The sequence below is a fragment of the Lepidochelys kempii genome, chromosome 2, assembly GCF_965140265.1.
Source record: "Lepidochelys kempii isolate rLepKem1 chromosome 2, rLepKem1.hap2, whole genome shotgun sequence".
NCBI classification, from domain to species: domain Eukaryota; kingdom Metazoa; phylum Chordata; order Testudines; family Cheloniidae; genus Lepidochelys; species Lepidochelys kempii.
The window spans coordinates 91,238,105-91,258,177 of NC_133257.1; the positions used below are offsets into that span (position 1 = coordinate 91,238,105).

The 20,073-nt window shown below is 43.2% G+C and overlaps 1 protein-coding gene across 4 annotated transcripts in view; it reads left to right on the plus strand.

Moving 5' to 3' along the window:
- GNAL (G protein subunit alpha L) overlaps positions 1 to 20,073 on the plus strand; it is a 314,144-nt gene that overhangs the window by 292,340 nt on the left and 1,731 nt on the right. For all 4 annotated transcript variants that reach the window (XM_073331612.1, XM_073331614.1, XM_073331613.1 and 1 more), the window contains 5 exons: positions 5,689 to 5,762; positions 7,012 to 7,070; positions 7,499 to 7,619; positions 10,109 to 10,239; positions 12,306 to 12,373. In XM_073331612.1, the coding sequence (XP_073187713.1) occupies positions 5,689 to 5,762; positions 7,012 to 7,070; positions 7,499 to 7,619; positions 10,109 to 10,239; positions 12,306 to 12,373 (453 nt within the window). The remainder of the gene's footprint in view (positions 1 to 5,688; positions 5,763 to 7,011; positions 7,071 to 7,498; positions 7,620 to 10,108; positions 10,240 to 12,305; positions 12,374 to 20,073) is intronic.

The window sequence follows — 20,073 nt, forward strand, 5'->3', positions numbered from 1 at the left end:
TTCCTTAGAAATGCCAGGCTCCCCTGGCTTCAAGAGATGTGGCTCCTGTCATGAAGCAATGACAATGTCCGACAGGCACTCTCAGTGCATGAGGTGCCTTGGTGAAGCACACATACCGTCTAAGTGCATTCATTGGAACAACCTCAAGGCAAGAACCTGTTGTGACTGGGATCTCCATCTTAAGATGATTCTTATGGAGCAGTTGCTCCAACCAAGATCTGACAAGGATGACCAAAAGTCCACCATAACCATTGGCACCTCAGCAATTCTTAACCCAAAAGGACATTACTGTGGCATCCATGTCACAATCTCCTCTCCTTGGCACCGACCGCTCACCAATTATTACTCAACCCACATCTCCCACGGCACCATCGATGTTCAGCAACAGCGCAAATGAGGAGCAGGACAAAGGAGTCTTCTCCCCACACCACTCCCCCATACTTCATAGAAGGGGAACTGGGGGCTCACTAAAACCAAAGGACTATCACAGGCAACCACCTTACCCATGGTATGGACAGTCTTGGATGTGCCCTCCCATGGGTTTTCCCAGGCAGTGGCCTCTGTGGGACCCATGGACAGCATACAAGGCCCACTACACACAAACCTCTTCACCACCAAGAGGAGAATTATGCTCTCCACTGACATCTCTGCTATCTACAACATTGGTGGCCTCAGAAGAGACGACCAAAGAACTACAGGAGGAAACAGGTACCAAGGACGTGCCCGCATATAACTCCTCCTCTTCCCCCCGACGAGGCCATCTGCCGCCTCCTCCAACGCTGGCAGACAATTTCAAGCAATTCCAGGAATTGTTTAAAAGAATAGGCATTAGCCAGGACATTCCCCTAGAGGAGGTCCAGGAGAACCAGCACAAGTTGCTGAAGATACTACAGCCGTCCTCTACTGCAAATATCGCCATCCCCATAAATGAGGCGATTCTAGAGACGGCGGAGACAGTATGGCAGACACCAGCCACTGCTTTCCTCCCCACTCTCCCCCGACGTGCAAAAGGGCAGACAGGAAATATTATGTGTCTGCAAAAGGCATGGATTTTCTTTTTTCCTACCTGCAACCAAATTCTCTTGTGGTGGAAGCTGCAAATTATAGGGACAAACAAACACAACACAGGTCAACACCACAGGATAAAGACCACAAACGCTGGACCTTTTGGGCCCTAAAGGTATACACCTCTTCCACCTTGCAATTTCGTATTGCCAATTACAGCACTCTCCTGGCAAAATATGATCACAATAATTATGCCAAACTCTTCGAATTTACCACTGACCTCCCTGAGGACAAGAAGGCACAACTCAAGACCATACTTGTTGAAGGACAGCTGGTCTCGAGAACTGTCTTACAAGCAGCCCTGGACATGGCCAATAAAGCCACCCGTACCACTGCCATGGCTATCGTCATGTGTAGAGCTTCCTGGTTCTCGTCCTTGGATGTACCAGGGAACTGCAATTGAAGATAAAGGATCTACCTTTTGACAAGGACAACTATTCTCTGCCAAAACAGATGAAGTTCTCCACACTATGAAGGACTCACATGCGACCTTACGCACGCTCGGCATATACACTCTGCCTCAGAAGAGGAAGAGATACCAGCCCTACCAATTCATCCATATACCTGCCCCCACCCAGACCATATGACGTGGGTAAACAAAGGAACAGACCACCTTGGTGCCGGCAGGCACAACCACAGCAATCAGCAGCTCAACCCACTGGAAACAAACCGCAGTTTTGAAGGTTTGGTCGCGGGTTTGAATGACCTCCCCATGACACCAGTGCCTATCTGCCCATTTGGCCACTGCCTGCGACATTTTTACCAGGCATGGGAGCACATCGCTCAAGACCGCTGGGTCTTAGAAATAGTGCAATTCCATCCCCTTTACTTCTTGCTCCACTACCCTCCTGCCTCCCTGTCCCTCTTCAGGGACCCGTCTCATGAGCAGTTTCTAAGGCTGGAGGTAGATCATCTCCAGCTGGGTGCCGTGGAACCAGTACTGACACAATACAGTGGGAAGGGTTTTTTTCACACTACTTCCTGACCCAGAAGAAAAGTGGGGGATGGCGCCCGATACTAGACCTCAGAAAACTCAACAAATTTGCATGCTCCCAAAAATCCAAGATGGTCACCTTAGGCACAATAATCCCAGCGCTGGAGCAAGGGGACTGGTTTTCAGCCCTCAACCGACAAGACGCATACTTTCACATCACTATACACCCAGCTCACAGACGATACCTCCAATTCATGGTGGGACACAATCATTTGCAATACAGAGTGCTCCCATTCAGACTGTCCACCACATTGAGAGTCTTCTCCAAAACCCTTGCAGTAGTTGCGGCATATCAATGCAAACAAGGGATCATATTTTTCCCATACCTGGACGATTGTCTCCTCAAAGGATGCATGTTCACAGAGACAGAAACAAGCACGCAACTCACCATCCATCTCTTCCAAAAACTGGGACTTCAACTGAATGTGCAGAAGTCAACATTAGTACCCACACAGCAGTTAGACTTCATCCGGGCACACCTTGACTCAGTTCAAGCCAGAGCTTTTCACCCCATACTAGATATCTGGCTATAAAACATCTGGTAGACAACGTCTCCATATGCCTGCAAATTGAGGCAAGGACCTGCTTACAACTATTAGGACACATGGCCGCCACCACATTCATGGTAAAGCATGCCAGACTACATATGCAGTTTCTCCAAGGCTGGCTGAGTTCAGTGTACAGATCCACCAAATATAGCCTGAAAAAGCTTGTTACACCACCTCCCAAGGTCGTAGAATCCCTACAGCGGTGGACCAAACCAGAAAACCTGTGTGCGGGTATTCCCTTCCAACAAACACCACCGTCAATCATGATCACAACAGATGCCTCCCTCCTGGTCTGGGGGGCACAACAGGATCACCACACAAGGCAGGTGGTCACCACCAGAGACATGCCTACACATAAACTTACTGGAACTCAGAGCGGTGAGAAAGCCTGCCTTCATTTCTTGCCTCTAATAAGAAATGAATCAATAAGAGCGATGACAGATAATGTAGTGTGCGTGTTTTACATCAACAGACAAGGGGAGACTCGTTCTCATTCCCTCTGCACTGAGGCCATGAGGCACCACATCGACATCTCAGCTTCCTACCTCCCGGGATGTCAAAATACCACGTCCAGCACATTAAGCAGACACTTTTCTCAGGAGCACGAGTGGGAATTGAACCATATGGTCTTACAGCAGTTCTTCTACCAATGGGGATTCCCCTCTGACGGCCTATTCACCACAGCACAAAACCACAAATACCCACTGTTCTGTTCCATGGTGGGACTCAGTTCCTGATCTCTGGGGGATGCTTTCCGACTCAGTTGGGCCAATACAGTTATGTACGCATTCCCCCCCATACCTCTGATACACAGAGTCCTACGCAAAATTAGGGACAAAAAGGCCAGGATCATCATGATTGCTCCAGCGTGGCCTAGACAGACCTGGTACCCTTAGCTTCTGCATGTCAGTTTGTCCTCCACGGATCCTCCCGATGAGACCAGACCTCCTGTCACAGGCCAATGGCCACATCATCCATGCGCAACCGGAGAGGCTCCATCTGAAGGTGTGGCTGCTGCATGGTTCCACTTACACGAGTTAACCTGTTCAGAACAAGTCAAACACGTGTTACTGAACAGCAGACATGAATCCACGCACAAGACCTACCTACAAAAATGGAAACGCTTTTCCACATGGAGACTTGACAAACGCCTCACTCCCTGCACTATGCCCTTACCCATTGTGCTAGACTATTTTCTAGAGCTCAAGAACTCAGGCCTATCCCTAAGCTCTATCAGAGTCCATCTCGAGGCAGTTAACGCCTTCCATGACAAAATTGATGGGTTCTTGACATTTATACATCTAATCATGAAACGCTTCTTAGTTGGGCTCCTGAACCTTTACCCCAAAGTACACTCTCCCACATCCACATGGGATCTGAATCCAGTCCTCAAGGGACTCATGATACCCACATTTGAGCCACTTGTCACCTGCTCCTTACAACACATGTCAATGAAGGTGGCATTCTTAGTGGCCATCACATCCGCTAGATAAGGTCACACTTCGACCCCATCCAAAATTCCTCCCCAAAGTAGCATCTACCTTCCATATCAACCAACCTATTCATCTCCCTACATTCTACCCTAAACCACACAAAACCTCACAAGAGGCTTCATTGCACACCGTGGATGTTAGGAGGGCTATAACCTTCTACTTAAACAGAACAAAACCTTTTCATAAATCCCCAAGACTGTTCATTTCAACAACAGAATGATCCGAAGGTACTGCTTTATCCAAACAATGCCTTTCCAACTGGATATCCAATTGCATCTGCCTGTGTTATCAAACACACAACATACAACTCCCTACTGGGATTAGATCCCATTCTATTAGGGCCATGGCAACATTTATGGTATCCCTAGACAATGTACCCATTGTGGAAATTTGCAAAACCACCACATGGGCATCAGAGCATACCTTTGCTAACCACTATGCCATCACTCAAGACTCTAGGGCAAATGCCATACTAGGCCTCACAGTCCTCTCTACTACTACAATGCACATAACTCCAAAGTCCCCCCGACCATAATGGGTACTGCTCTACATTCACCTGAAGTGGAGCACCCACAGGGACAACACTCGAAGAAGAGAAGGTTACTCACCTTGTGCAGTAACTGAGGTTCTTTGAGATGTGGGTCCCTGGGGGTACTCCACTACCCCACCCCTCTCCCCTCCACTTCGGAGGGCACTACGAGGACTCTACGGTAGAGAAGGAACCAAGGGGTGCAGGCCGTGCGCACGCTGACCAAGACTCCAACGGCCGCAAGACAGCTGCTGCACACATGCGGCCTCACCAGGCACTGCTACCAAAAATCTCCGATCAACAGTGCCGGAACACACCGTTACCTGAAGTGAAACACCCATAGGGACTCACATCTCGAAGAACTTCAGTTACTGCGCAAGGTGAGTTAACTTCTCTTGCACACAGTAGAATTTTAAAGTATTTTTCCTTTAAAAAAAAAAAAACCCTAGGAAATTATGTTAAAAACTATGTTAAGAATATTATTTATGTTTTAAAGTTAAGTAGTACTCAAAAGATAGGAAATGCCAGGTTTGCAGCTGTGCATATAACCTTAATTCTGCTCCTTTGTTAATTATGATACAATCTTTAATCACATTATCACATACTATTTTTCCCTAGGACTCATCTCATTCAGGGCATAAGGGGGCAGAATTAAGGTTGCATAAGCATCTGTAAATCTGGCATTCCCTAACTTGTGAGTGCTTGACTTTGCAACCTAACATTTTAAACTTATTTTTATATAATTTAAAATTCATTATCCATTTCACATGTGCAACTTTATACAATCATCAGTAACAGACTTCAGTACGTGTTTAGTGGACGAAAACATCCAACATCCCCCTGCTTCTACAAAATCAAGATTGTGGGCAGATCTAGTTATGTTATTTTATTTGCATACTGATGATGTGAATTTGCAGGTAAATGCTTATAAACAAGACAGATTTTACTTAGATGAAAATCCGTGTTGTTTATTTTAATTAAAAGGAGTATTCCATGCTTTTCAAATCAAAATAAGGGGGTAAAAATGTCATTCATCTGTGTCTATTTTCTTATTTCCAGGATCTATTAAGATGCAGAGTTTTGACATCAGGGATTTTTGAAACAAGATTTCAAGTAGATAAAGTAAATTTTCAGTAAGTGTATTAGCAACAATTTATGGTTATTGTACTTATTTTGAACCACTTGATTCAGATGTCCCTATCTCACACCTTTTATATTATAGCTATTGTAGGTCTTCCAACTTCTTTGTCTTTATAGGACGTAATGTAATTGGCTTTTACTCAAACGGAAAAGAGAGCTTAAAACTGTAGTAGTGTCCCCTAGTATCTCTCTATCTTAGGGTGTATCTGTGGTGGATGTTGCTTATTATTTCATTTCATGTTTATGTAACCTTGTCAATTTGCACAGTACTTTCTTTACTTTCTTTGGAGTTGATGCAGACTTCATTGGGAATATTTGCATCAGTAAGGGTTTGAAGAATTGGGCCCAAAGAAATAAGTTTGTTCTTGTTCTGAACAGCTGTAATCTATGGATTTTGAGGTTTTATATCAGTGGTGGGCAACCTGCGGCCCATCAGGATAATCTGATTGCTGGCCACGAGACATTTTGCTGACTTTGATAGTCCGGAGGCACAGCCCCCCGCAGCTCCCAGTGGCCACGATTTGCTGTTGCCAGTCAGTGGGAGCTGCGAGAAGCAGCAGGCGATGTGGTGGCATCCGCTTCCTGCAGCTCCCATTGGCCGGGAATGGCAAACCGCGGCCACTGGGAGCTGCGGGGGGCCGTGCCTCCAGATGATCAACGTCAGCAAAATGTCTCGTGGCCGGCAATCAGATTACCCTGATGGGCCGCATGTGCCCCACGGGCCGCAGGTTGCCCACCACTGGTTAATATTGTTTCCCTATTAAAACACACACAATTTTTTTTCATACGCATCATCAGACTGCTTGTAGTTATTATTTTTCACCAAAATATTTTATCAGTATTGTGCCTCTGAATTGTAACATCTCCACCGAGTTTTGGAAATATTCTGAAACTTGTGCCTGTTAGAGCATGGTAGGTGCAAACATTTTGACGCCAAACCTATAAAAGGGTCTCTCACAAAACCTCATCCACATATAGTTTCAAAGGCTTAAAAATCTATTTGTCCTGCAGAGAAAAGTGTGTTTCTGTAGAAATTCAGTGGAATTCTCCCAACAGGGCAGGGGAGATGGAATTGTTACATCTGCATGACAGGGTAACACAATTTCAGGAGCTCTCTTCCCCTTCAGGCCGTATTTCTTTGCTATTGCCCTTGGGTCTGTCAGACTGAACCCTAACCCTGCATGCTTCGTGTGATTTTCCTAGTGCACACAAATGATATAACACCCTATGGCTTTTTAACAGCATGTTTGATGTAGGTGGCCAGAGAGACGAAAGAAGAAAATGGATCCAATGTTTTAATGGTAAGTCTGCACCACATTTTAATCTTGAATCTATTCTCTGCTGGGAGAGTTTCTGTACTGTTCTTTAAATTTTGTTTTACACTAAATTTAAATAAGCTGGTCCCTTTTTTCAAAAAACCATCTGTGTATTTTGTATTATTTTAGCAGTTCACTACCTCTTCTCCTCTTAAGTTTCTCTCACCAAATGAGGTGTTTAAAGCGAAACAGTCTCATCTGAACATAGATTAAAACTGCACATCACCATGTGACATTAATAAAGGAACCCAACATCACATATAATTTCTTCCAACATAAATTAGAGTACACACTGCAGACGGAGTTGTGTGGCGCCCTTGTGTGGCTGCATTAAAATATTACAATGTTGAGCTTGTTTGGGGTAAATGAAACATTCTGTTCTCTTTATTTTTTCTTCTGTGTGTTCCACCAAGATGTCACTGCTATAATCTTTGTTGTGGCCTGTAGCAGCTACAACATGGTAATAAGGGAAGACAATAACACAAACAGACTACGGGAATCCCTGGATCTCTTCAAAAGCATCTGGAACAATAGGTAAAAATAAATCTCTTTCTGGAGCATTAATGTAGTCAATAACAACAAAATTAGTATTTAGCACTTACATTTTTCTATTCATTGGTCAAGCATTAATTACTTAAACATTAGCTAATAATTTAAAAGGCTCAGTCAAGTACTTTTTCTATGTGTTATTATTAACATCTCTGTAGCAACTTACAGAAATTTCAAATAAAATACCTTTCCTTACTGATTGAGAAGCACTTTGCCACTTTAAGTTGCCAATGAATATGTACTTAAGTGCATACAGTGATAACTCACTAATGAGAAGCCCCCATTGCTAAGTATTTAGATTTTTTTTTGTTTAGAAAATGTCAAGACAGGACCAGAATGTTCCCTGGTAACCAATCTTGAAGCACCACCAACTGCACTAACCCCTCCGCAACACCATCTATGGCTCTGGCACGGGGCTGTTGCACTTACAGTACGTTGCTGCTGCACAGACAAGGCTACATCAGTTTCTCAGTATTCTAATAGGATCATAAAATTGAACAAGAAGCCGACAGGCCAGATGGTCCACCAGAACTTACAGATTCAGGCAGGGAGTGAGAAGGGCTTTGGAAAGGTCAGCAGCCACCACTTCTGTATTCCTGTAGTGTTAAGCTAAGGAAGTGAGTGAAACCCAGTTCTGCCATCGCTATGTTTGAGTGGGGAAGATCAGGATGTTCTCATATTTCAGCTCCATCTCCCCCTCAGGTGGGAGCAGATACACTGAGGATGTCCTTTCATCACAGCAGTATGGTAGCAGTAGCAGCAACCAACTTCATGCACGTTCACGGCACCAGTCTCAATACCACAAGAGCATACAGGCAGCGGCTCTTCTAAGAGTCGTCTCCTGAAAACAAGTCCAGTGGGACTGCACCCAGTTATAAGCAAGTAGCCCTGTTTAAGAACTTTAGCCACTGTTTGGGTCAGGGTTAGTGCATGACATGGGGCTTCATGATAGGTCCAGCTGACAGCATGATGTCACATTTCTTGTTCCCATCCCTAATACAGCCACAGAATCTTGCAGGGCATCATTTCAGGCAACTCCAAAATCTGGAGGGAGAGTAGTATATGAAATTTGGAGTTTGCCATTTACCAAGATGTGAAGTTATAAGGTTGTATTGTATGATAAGTGTATAATTAGATATTTTAACAGCTACCACAGTTTCTGTATCTAATCTAATTGTAACATTCTTTTAGATTACACTAGTGTTGCAGTCTCTGCAAATGATAGACATGGTATCTAGTATCTAGCCAGCAATCTGAATAGGTTTCTAATTGATAAGTAAAAATGAAATGCAACGTAAGATCATGAGAAATTACAAGACTTGATCTATCTATCTTTATGCTCCCGGGTGTGAGGAAATTGTCAGACTAGGTCAGGAAGAATTTTTAGCACAAATCCGAGTGGTGTGTGTCACAATAATAGTCTCGTGCATTATTGTGGCAGAATGGGGTTTACTTCTCCTGACTCATCAGGTACCATATAGGCCACTGTCAGAAGTAGGAGTCTGGTTTGGATGATCAGTTGGTCAGTTCAGATACAGCAATTTGTATGAAAAATGTACAAGATGGATAAATAACCTCCAATATTTCTCTATTGCTTTAGTAGAATATTTCTCTATTGCTTTACTGTGACATTTTTAGAAAATGTTAACACTCTGGTGCCTAGGGTTAGTGATTTGGTAGCAGAGGGTTAATCTATAAAATCTATATTTTAAACTTGTTCCCTTTGTTGTGGAAAACGAGTCACACCATCTGTTTGGTTCAAACAGTCTGAGGTCCTTTTATTTTAATACAAGCATGCAGGGAGAAGGACACAGAGATGGCCACATGCAGGTGCCACCTTCCTCTCTCTCTGTCCTGCCCCTATAATACCAGTCTTATATAGTTTTTTTACATTCAGGTCAAATGATACATTTCCTTAATTTTTTTTTATCACTCAGGCATTGTTAATAAAGCCTTATAAGGAGCCAAAGTAAACAGTTTCATAACTGGGGGTGGGCGTTGCATATAATGAACAGCTAGGGCCTTGAGCTAGGCTAGAGGTTGGCCTAGTTCGTTATCTGGGTCAAAATACCACGGCCCAGCATAGGCAAATGCTCTTAGCTTAAGCGAAGTCTTACAGGATGCTGGCCTATAGGCCTCTTGCATTACTGCTCTTGCCTATGCTGCATATAGTGCATAGATCTTGTCACAGAGTGGGATGGGGTCAGGTTCAACAGCAAGGTTAACAGCAATTTCCCCCACACCTTCATAAGCATCTAATATGTTTTAAATGCTATTAATATATTAACCAGTATGGATGTGAATTCAAGATAACTGAAATATTCGTTTTGCTTGGTTGTTTTTCTATTAAACTTGATGAAAAGAGCCTCACAGACCACACAAAATAGGAATAGGCCATTAAAGATTTCCTTTATGAAATGATTGTCCAATGGATATGTTAGAGTTGGCATCAACATCTAGTTTATTCTTCACAGGTGGTTACGGACCATTTCTATCATTTTGTTCTTGAATAAACAGGATATGCTAGCTGAAAAGGTCTTGGCAGGGAAATCAAAAATTGAAGATTACTTTCCTGAATATGTGCGTTACACTGTACCTGATGATGGTAAGATTTCGTAACTGTTGGGATTAAAATAGCAGGCATGATCCTTGTTCTCACAAGTACTACAAAGCCGCAGATTCTTTCAATCAAAATGATGATACACCACTGTGAAAAGATAGGACACATGCATATACGTACACAAAGGGAAAACTTAACTTGGGAAAGGTCTCTGCCCTATTTTATTTGTAAGCATCTGATCAGGTATCTTAGTTAGGTACAAAATTATGGTAGGATGGAATGAAGCAAATCATACCAAGCTTGTTTCTTCACTTCATTGCTTATTTCAGGATAAAATGAATTCTGTACCCAAAACAAATAGAGTTGACATGATCTGGAGGATGGAATTTCCTGTACTGAACAAGAACATTAAAAATTTGACCAATATGGCCCCAATTCAGCAAGATACTTAAGCACATAAGTAGTTCCATTGAGTCAGTGGAGACTCCTCCCATGCATAGTTAAGCATGTGCTTAAGTACCCTGTTAACTTGGGGATGAAAAAACACCTTATGAACTACTTAATTTGCTATATTGCGGAAATTGCAGATCCCACAATATTAAGCTTCCACTGCAGTTTTTATTTTAATTAGCTTACTTTGCACAGTTCACAGTGTTGCATACAGTTTGAGATTTGCAACACACACTTTTTCCCCCATTAGCACAGTAGAACTCCATTTATCCATGCTGACAGTGGCAGGGCTCTGACTGTCAGCCCCAGGCAGCGGAGCTCTGGTTGTCATCCCCGAGGGCGGGAGGGCAGGCTCCTGCTGTCAGCCACACACATTAATGTCTCTAATACAGTTGTAGCAAAATGTCTGGTTATCAAAAAAATTAGCAGGCATAACATAATACTTAAGTGTTTATATTGTTCTACCACTTTTTTCTTAAACAGATAGGTCTTATCTGGGTTTTCCAAATTACCACAATTAATTAAGGTCCATTATTACTTTTCTATCATTTTCCATGTCTTGTCCACATCTCGGCCACAATTATTTGACAATCAGTCTGCAATTCAAGTAGGGCCTGACTTATATAATAAATGGTCTTCAACATCAAAACTTTGTCAACAGATATGAAAGCAACAGAATGTTTAACTACTGAATTGCTATTTTCACATTTCAGTGTTTTCCTGTTACTAATTGCTAGGGGTTGTTAAAAAAATGTATTTGATATTGAAATAGTTTCTAATTATAAATAGCTCCTCGTGTGAAAAATATTTACATTGTTTTTAAAAAAGAGAACAAATTTACTTCTAAAGGTAAAATCTTATTATTTGTAAAGCCAAAGTACTGTATGTAGTAGCTTCATGGTGTTACACACTTAAGAGGCGTTTTTCAAATCAGCATATGGTACCCAGTTAAACCCAAACGCTGATCCATGTGAATAAAGTGATCAATGTGAGTAAGCATTTGCAGATTCTACAATCAGTTCCAGTGGTTTGTATGACCAATGTTACTGCTGTAAGCAATGTTCCCAATTTAACCAAGGAGCTGTTGCCCATAAAAAGCTGAGAAATAGAAGTTTGTTTATTTAAGATGGTTTAAAACAGTGGTTCTCAAACTTTAGCAACCTGAGACCCCCACTTTGATTTAAAAAAATTTGCAGGCCCCTAAACCCCCCGCTTAGTCCCAGGCCCTGCCCCACTCCACCTCTTCCCCCAAGGTCCCATCCCCGCTCCACCCCTGCCCCTCCTCTTCCATACCTCTTTCTGCTCCCTTCCCCAAGTGCACCCTGTCCCTGCTTCTCCCCCTCCCTCCCAGCACCTCCTGCATGCCACAGAACAGCTGTTCCCTGGTGTGCGGGAGGCGCTGGGAGGGTGGGGGAAGGAGTTGATCAGCAGGGCCCATGGACCAACTGGAGTGCCCTTGGGGCCTGGATCCCAGTTTGAGAAATACTAGTTTAAAATATTCTTTCATTTTGGAAGAACCAATTGTGAGTGTATTGTAGGTATATTGTTTTTTAATTCCTCTAGCAAAGGACTCTCTCTTATTTATTCCATCTCTTATAAAATATGCAAAATAACTCTCATTTTTTTCATTTATCTGATATAATTTATTTTTAATTAAACAGCAACGCCAGATGCTGGAGAAGATCCCAAAGTCACAAGAGCCAAGTTCTTTATCCGGGATGAGTTTTTAGTGAGTAATTTTAAAAACCTGTATCTAGTGGTATCATGGAGGTTACTCTCATCAAATACACTTGACAATATGGTCACATTTTACAAAAAGAGGGTGGGAAAAAATGCTTAGCTCTTTCATAGCTTTTTTCAGCCATACATTTCACAGCACTGAAAAAAAGTGAAGCATTCTTAGCCCCATTTTATAAATGGTGAAACTAAGGCACAAAGATGCCAAGTGACGCATCGTGAGTCAATGGAAGAGCCAGGAATAGTCTCCTGAAACCCAGTCTGGTACTTAGTCTACTGTGGACCCAGACTGCCTTCCTCTTTCCTTTTGTTCTCCATTGTGCACATGGCCACAGTAATATGGACCACTTCCACTTCTAATTTACATGATTTTTTTTGGTGGATTTATTTATCTATAAAAGCTTATTCTTGTTGCATGGCAGATTTCATTCACGTCTCTGTGCTGGCTGCGTGGCCTGTTTGGAGTTCAAAATCCGTTACTGGGGTCAACTCGTACGCTTAGCAACAGGTTTGTTATAGATAGGGCCCTACCAAATTCACACCCGTGAAATCTGGTCTTTTGTGTGCTTTTACCCTATTCTATACAGATTTCACAGGGGGAGACCAGCATTTCTCAAATTGGGGATCCTGACCCAAAAGGGAGTTTCAGGGCGGGGGTCACAAGGTTATTTTAGGGGGGTTGTGGTATTGCCACACTTACTTTTGTGCTGATTTCAGAGCTTGGCAGCCAGAGAGCGGTAGCTGTTGGCCAGGCGCCTAACTCTGATGGCAGCTCCCCACCATATCCTTTACTTCTGCACTGCTGCCTTCAGAGTTGGCAGCTGCTGACTCAGGACCCAGCTGTGCAGGCAGCAGCGCAGAAATAAGGGTGGCAGTACCATACCAGGCCATCCATCCTTCTGCGCTGCTGCTGGTGGTGGCTCTGCCTTCAGAGCTGGGCTCCCGGCCAGCAGCCGCCGCTCTCCAGCTGCCCAGCTCTGAAGGCAGCCCTAGTAGCGCAGCAGCAGCCGTGCAGAAGTAAGGGCAGCAGTACCGCAAACCCCCCTACAATAACCTCGTGATCTCCCCACAACTCCTTTTTGGGTCAGGACCCCACGATTACAATACTGTGAAGGTTCAGATTTAAAAACTGAAATAATTAAATTTACGGTTTTTAAAATCCTGTGACCAAAAATTGACCAAAATGGACCGTGAATTTGATAGGGCCCTAGTTATAGACTTGTCCGAATCCACCTAGTGGACAGTCAACAGTCTGTTGTAATAGGACCAAACCTTTGGATCCCACATGCTTCCAAGCCAGCTGGGTCTGGGCAGCAGCAGGTGACTCATTTCTAACTCTGGGCCTCCAAGGCACCTACCTCCCAGGTGCAGACCTCCCATCTGGGCCCCTTTCCTTGGGATGTGGGACCCACAGTCCAGCTGCCCTAGGCCCCTGAAACCAGTTCTCTGGGTTCCCCAGTCAAATATGCATGCTTCCCCACCAAAGTCCCCTCCAGGGGCACTCTGGATTATAGTTTAACTCTTTGGGGACACCTGGCAGGTAAAGTGAGGAACACAGGCTTGCACAGGTGTTTCAAAATACACAGTAACTTTTACTCTCAAAGCACACAAGAGTTACAGATCTGGGGATAAAACAACACCTAAACATTCTCTCTCCTGAATCACTTCTAGTGAGTGTTAAGGTCCAGCCCCTGTGTCAGGCGGGTAGGCCCCTCATGCAGTTCTTCTGTTTCCTTAGTTTTCAGAGTAGCAGCCGTGTTAGTCTATATCTGCAAAAAGAAAAGGAGGACTTGTGCCACCTTAGAGACTAACCAATTTATTTGAGCATAAGCTTTCATGAGCTACAGCTCACTTCATCGGATGCATTCAGTGGAAAATACAGTGGGGAGATTTATAAACACAGAGAACATGAAACAATGGGTGTTACCATACACACTGTAACGAGAGTGATCAGGTAAGGTGAGCTATTATCAGCAGGAGAGCGGGGGGGTGGGAGAGAACCTTTTATAGTGATAATCGAGGTGGGCCATTTCCAGCAGTTGACAAGAACGTCTAAGGAACGGGGAGGGGGTTGGGGGGGTGGGAATGAACATGGGGAAATAGTTTTACTTTATGTAATGACCCATCCACTCCCAGTCTTTATTCAAGCCTAAATTAATTGTATCCAGTTTGCAAATTAATTCCAATTCAGCAGTCTCTCGTTGGAGCCTGTTTTTGAAGTTTTTTTGTTGAAGAATTGCCACTTTTAGGTCTGTAATCGAGTGACCAAAGAGATTGAAGTGTTCTCCCACAGGTTTTTGAATGTTATAATTCTTGACATCTGATTTGTGTCCATTTATTCTTTTACATAGAGATTGTCCAGTTTGGTCAATGTACATGGCAGAGGGGCATTGCTGGCACATGATGGCATATATCACATTGGTAGATGTGCAGGTGAACGAGCCTCTGATAGTGTGGCTGATGTGATTAGGCCCTATGATGGTGTCTCCTGAATAGATATGTGGACACAGTTGGCAACGGGCTTTGTTGCAAGGATAGGTTCCTGGGTTAGTGGTTCTGTTGTATGGTGTGTGGTTGCTGGTGAGTATTTGCTTCAGGTTGGTGGGCTGTCTGTCAGCAAGGACTGGCCTGTCTCCCAAGATCTGTGAGAGTGATGGGTCGTCCTTCAGGATGTTCAGCTGGTGAGAGAGATTCATAAATTCCAAGGCCAGAGGGGATCACTATGATCATTAGTCCAGTGGTTCTCAACATTTTGGGGCTCATGGACCATTTGTAAACCTTGATGGCCTGACCCCCTGAGTCACTCCCCGACCTGATGCCCCCATCCCCCCTTGAGGGGTCCATTGGGCAGGGCTTGGAGGTAAGATTCCAGATGCTCTGGCCAGATGTGAACAGCTGGGAGTATGCCCCACTTGCAACTGATGGAAAGGGTGGTGAGCCTAGACCATGCCCAAAAACACGCAGTCCCTCCCCATGGATGGCAGAGAGTAATGGGGGATTTGGGGCCTAGAGGTGAAGTGAAGAGATCAGGGGACTTAGGGTATAGTGAGGAGGAGGACATTAGAGGGTCTTGTGGAGCTGGGGAAGGAATTGGGGGTAGCAGGAGGCTGGGGGAAGGGTATGGGGCAGAGGTGTATGGGGGAGGGGTGGTAGTCCAGTAGCTCTCGGAAAACACACAGCCCAGGGTAGGCCAAGTTTAAAGGGGGAATTTGTGGTGCTATGGGTAAATTAGAGGGGCTGGGGAAGAAAATCTGGAAAGCTGGGGGCCAGGGTGGGTGGTAGGATAGAGGAGATGTTGCCAGGCTGTGGGGCAGTGGGTACATCGGGGGCTGGTACTTACCAGATAACATGACACCATCCTCTCCTTCTTGGCTCCTGTCCTGTGGAGTTGGCTGGGCTCAGGTCCCCACTGCAAGCATTGCGACCTTGTGCACCAGGTTGCAATGAGACCAGCCAGCTCAATGACCCTTTGAAATATTCTGGCTACCCAATTTTGAGTCACACCCTAGAGTTGAGAAATCCTGCTGGTAAATTATTCCAATGGTTAATCACCCTGACAGTTAAAAATTTACCCCTTATTTCCAGTCTGAATTTGTCTAGCTTCAACTCCCAGCCATATGACCATGTAAGATCTCTGCTAGATTGAAGAGACCCTATATCAAATATTTGTTCCCCCAGCGAAGCACAGATTTTACTCTTACATAATGTTTCAGTCCCCTCTGCCATGTGACCCATACATCAGCTTCAGCACCCCAGTCAGGTGCCTGAAGTGTGAGATTCTCATCCCAGCTTTGGCCCATTTATAAAAGAGCCAGAACAGCATGAAGGGGGCCTAAATGTCCCCTCTCTGGCCAGAGGAGGATTCCCCCTGTTTAGCCACATCTGAAGACCATTTTAAGGCTGCCTTCTGAGGTCCATCTGACAAGTCTTGATGTAATGGGTGTGCCTGGGGCAGGACTAGGGCAGGAGTGTTTTGGGGTGGGAGCAGAGCAGATGGTGGTGCTGAGATTCCTGGCAGGCCTGAGTTGCTTCCTTAATTTAGAAAGGTTCCCAGGGCCAGTTATACCTGGAGCTACCCAGGATTTCAAGGGTGCTAATATGAGCCTAAACCTCCCCTCCCCCTGGAAGCACTGCACTGAATCTCACCTTGAGTTTATGGCAGATAATTTTCACATATCTATTCTTTCCATTATTCAGTCTAAAAGAAAATGGAGGAATCCAATCCTTTATGTGGATATTTAAAATGTCAGCCCGCTCAAGTGAAAGTTTTTCTAGTCAAAATATTCCTAAGGCATTGCACTGTGCCACTGTCAGTGGCAACAGGCGAGTAAGACTGAAGTAGTCATTTTACTTCACATTTTAAATACTGTTCTGAAGCAAATTAGAAAGAGAAACCTTGAACATTTTATGATTCAAAGAGTGAAGAAGTTTGTTTCATCTCGCTATCTTTGTTACACTTTTCTTTCCAATTTTATGGTCTGTATTTTTTATTGATTGATTGCTCTGCTCTGTTACATTTCCTGGAAAATCTGCCTTTATTACTTACACATTCTTTATTGTAATTTTGGTAGCCTATAGTTATGTTCACTAGTCTGGCACATCAGCCCCCTGCTACTGCTGCACAAGATGCTTTGGTAGCCTGTGAAAGTCGTGTCATCTTGTAGCCCTCTGTAACTGTACCTGGTACGCCGCAATTCTCAAAACTCTCCCTCTGCTGACCCAGGCTGCAGCTACCAATTCTATTTCAGATGATTGTATTAATTATACACAGGTTTATCACAGACTAGTTAAGAAAACGTGTTTATATTTAACAACACCTCTGACTAATATTTCTAAAAAGTATCAGAAGGTGGGCATTTCATTTTCTTGCTCTCATTTTCAGAAGTGCTAACTATCTGAAATCCCCACTGACTTCAAGTTGCAGGTATTCAGTACCTGTGAAAACTAGGCCATTGGTTTCCAATTTATGAAAACATTAGCTAGGTATGGCAGGAAGAGCTGTTTGGCTCACCAAGACAAGGCTGGAAATCCAGCTCTTTGCCTCAGCAAAATGTTTCTTTCCTTTCCAGGTCAGGTCACATGTCTAGTTCATGGCAGTATCTCCTATTTCACAAGGTCTCTGTTTCATAGGAAACTCGCCAGGCTCCTCGTCCTGTGCTTAATCACAAGACTATCCTTCCTCCTCACAGTGTTGAACCCAGCATTCATCAATTGTTTACAATTCTCCCAAAACAAATATTGATGTTTTGTACACAGGATTCTGCAACTGCTGATGTTTTACTTCAGTACAATGGGTCAGCCCTACAAAAACAGCAGCAGGGCAAATCTGGGTTATTCTGCTTTTTATTTTGAAAAATCTGAATAATTTTTTCTTGGACTTGAAGCAGCTACTGTCTGAATACGTTGACCTGTATTCCAAGAATAGCATATTTAGCTCCTTTCAGAAGAATCTGTTGTGTTCTTAATAATCTTGACCTGTTCATAATTATAGGGATTCAACATCAATATTTTTCTTGTATTCTAGCATAGTAATGGTGGTTCTTCTGCTAAATGTTATTATAAAGGTGTGTATTTTTCCTTGAGTTGACACTCACTTCTCTTAATAAAAGTCTAATATGACTCCTCATAATAGAGTTTTGAGTTGAAAATTCAGTAGATGGATAATCTCCTAAAATTATATGGTTGCTTATCTGCCAAGGCACAAAAAAGACTACATTTTGAAAACACATATTTTAACATGCTGCTGTAGAGTCCCAAATGTAACTTGGCATCACCAAAACATTGTGGTGAACTGGCTACTTTGTACTTTGCTTGGTGGAATCAGAAATTGGCTGTGTATAATAAGCACTATACTCCTAGAGGCTAATGGAGATTCTGTTGCTCAAATAGCAGGGCCCTGTGCTTTTGAAGTAGGAGGGATGAGTTCTGTTCTTTGTTATTACCATAAAGCTGTACATGACATGTATGATGCACACAGCATAATTACATGTGTGATGCACACAGCATCTCCACAGCAGGCTAGTGTTCACACCCCAGCTTGATTCAAACTGTATATTCATGTAGACAAGCTACATTGCTGATTTAAAACAAAAGTTCACAGTTTTGCCACTTGGGCACCAAAAAAAGAAAAATAAGTCCGAGGACAGATGCATTGCATAATGCAGTATTTGGTTATCAGCAGTACAGGTTATATATGTGAATGTGTACAAATAATATATAAAGTAGCAGCTCTTACAAAATACCCTTCATGCAGTTATACTGGGTATTTTAACCTGATAATACTGTGCATAATATTCTTTCTGCTAAAAACTTTCTGCTTATATTTTACCTGGTTTTTCCAACTCATAAATTGGAAATACTAATTAGGTCTTCTAGTCCTCGTAGTGCACCATTATTTTGTGTATAGTAACATTAAAATATACCATTAGTTGAAATGATTATTCTTTAAAGTTACCGTCTGATCTCATTCCTGGGTCTCTGTTTCCTAGTGCAAACCAGGGGAGTATTTTGGTCTCTAAGGGCAGTGGTAATGGGATGGATTGTGAGCCACTCCCCTTACTAGTTGTCACAGGGAATGCAAACTTCCCCGCGCTAGCCTTTTGATGTTCTGTAGACATAACCAGAGTACCAATTGTGATGGTCGTGGTCTAGCTCCTAGTAGATGGGCTATACTATAAAACCAACCATATTACCTGCAGCTGTTAGCTGGCAGTGAGTTCTATTAACTATCAGACAGGACCAGTTCAGTCATCTAAACTTTAAAACCAGTCCAGGATTCCTCTGTGTTCATAAGGGTTTGATCATCAGGTTGGTGCTTAACAATAATAATTTTAACTATTGACCTAGAAGTGAAAGGTTCTATCTTACATATACATAGATGCTGAAAACTAGTAATTTCTAGCATGTCTAAACATAAATGTCCAAGTCTTAGGAAGAGAATGGGGCCTTGCTCAAGTACAATGCAGCTATGAAACATCTCTATAAAGTAAAACGTTGTAAACTGAGAGATTTTTCACATGCTCTGTCAGTAAGGCTGTTAAAACAAGCCCACTTGGAATCCCCTGATTTGCTGCTTCAGAGAATGTAAAGCTACCTAGGCTTGTGGGCAAGAAATGGAGCTTTTTTTTTTTTTTTTAATTTGGAGATAATTTCATCTGAGGTGCAAGAGCAAGGTGTTGTAGCCTAAAGATACCCAGGCATTGCTATCTGTCTTCACAGACCCCACTTATATATCATTTTCTTTGTCTAACCTGGGGTTTTCTGTCTAATCACTGAACAACACCTCTAGAGCCACATTCAAGGCTCCTAAATGGCTATCTAATCTGCTACTGCCTAAAGCAGTTGAAGTGGCCTGGGTTATAAAACTTCTCAAGCACCAGTATCTAAGAATTGAAAGTCAACTTTCAGGGGCTTTTTCACTAGATTGCCAGCAGCCAACCTGTTAAAAGGCTAAATGTGTTTATATGCATGTTTGATTATAATCTTAAATTATACTTAATAAATTTCTTCAGTGTGTATCATATGAAAACACAGGAATATCTTTGGAAGGCATAGGCACATCCAGGATTTGCGTTTGGATAGTCAAACTGGCAGTGCTGAAAACTGGGCTCTTGCTCTCCAAACAGCTAATCTTTTTACAACTGGGCAGGTGTTTGGAATGTAATTCCCTTGTAGTGAGCTGACAGACCCCTG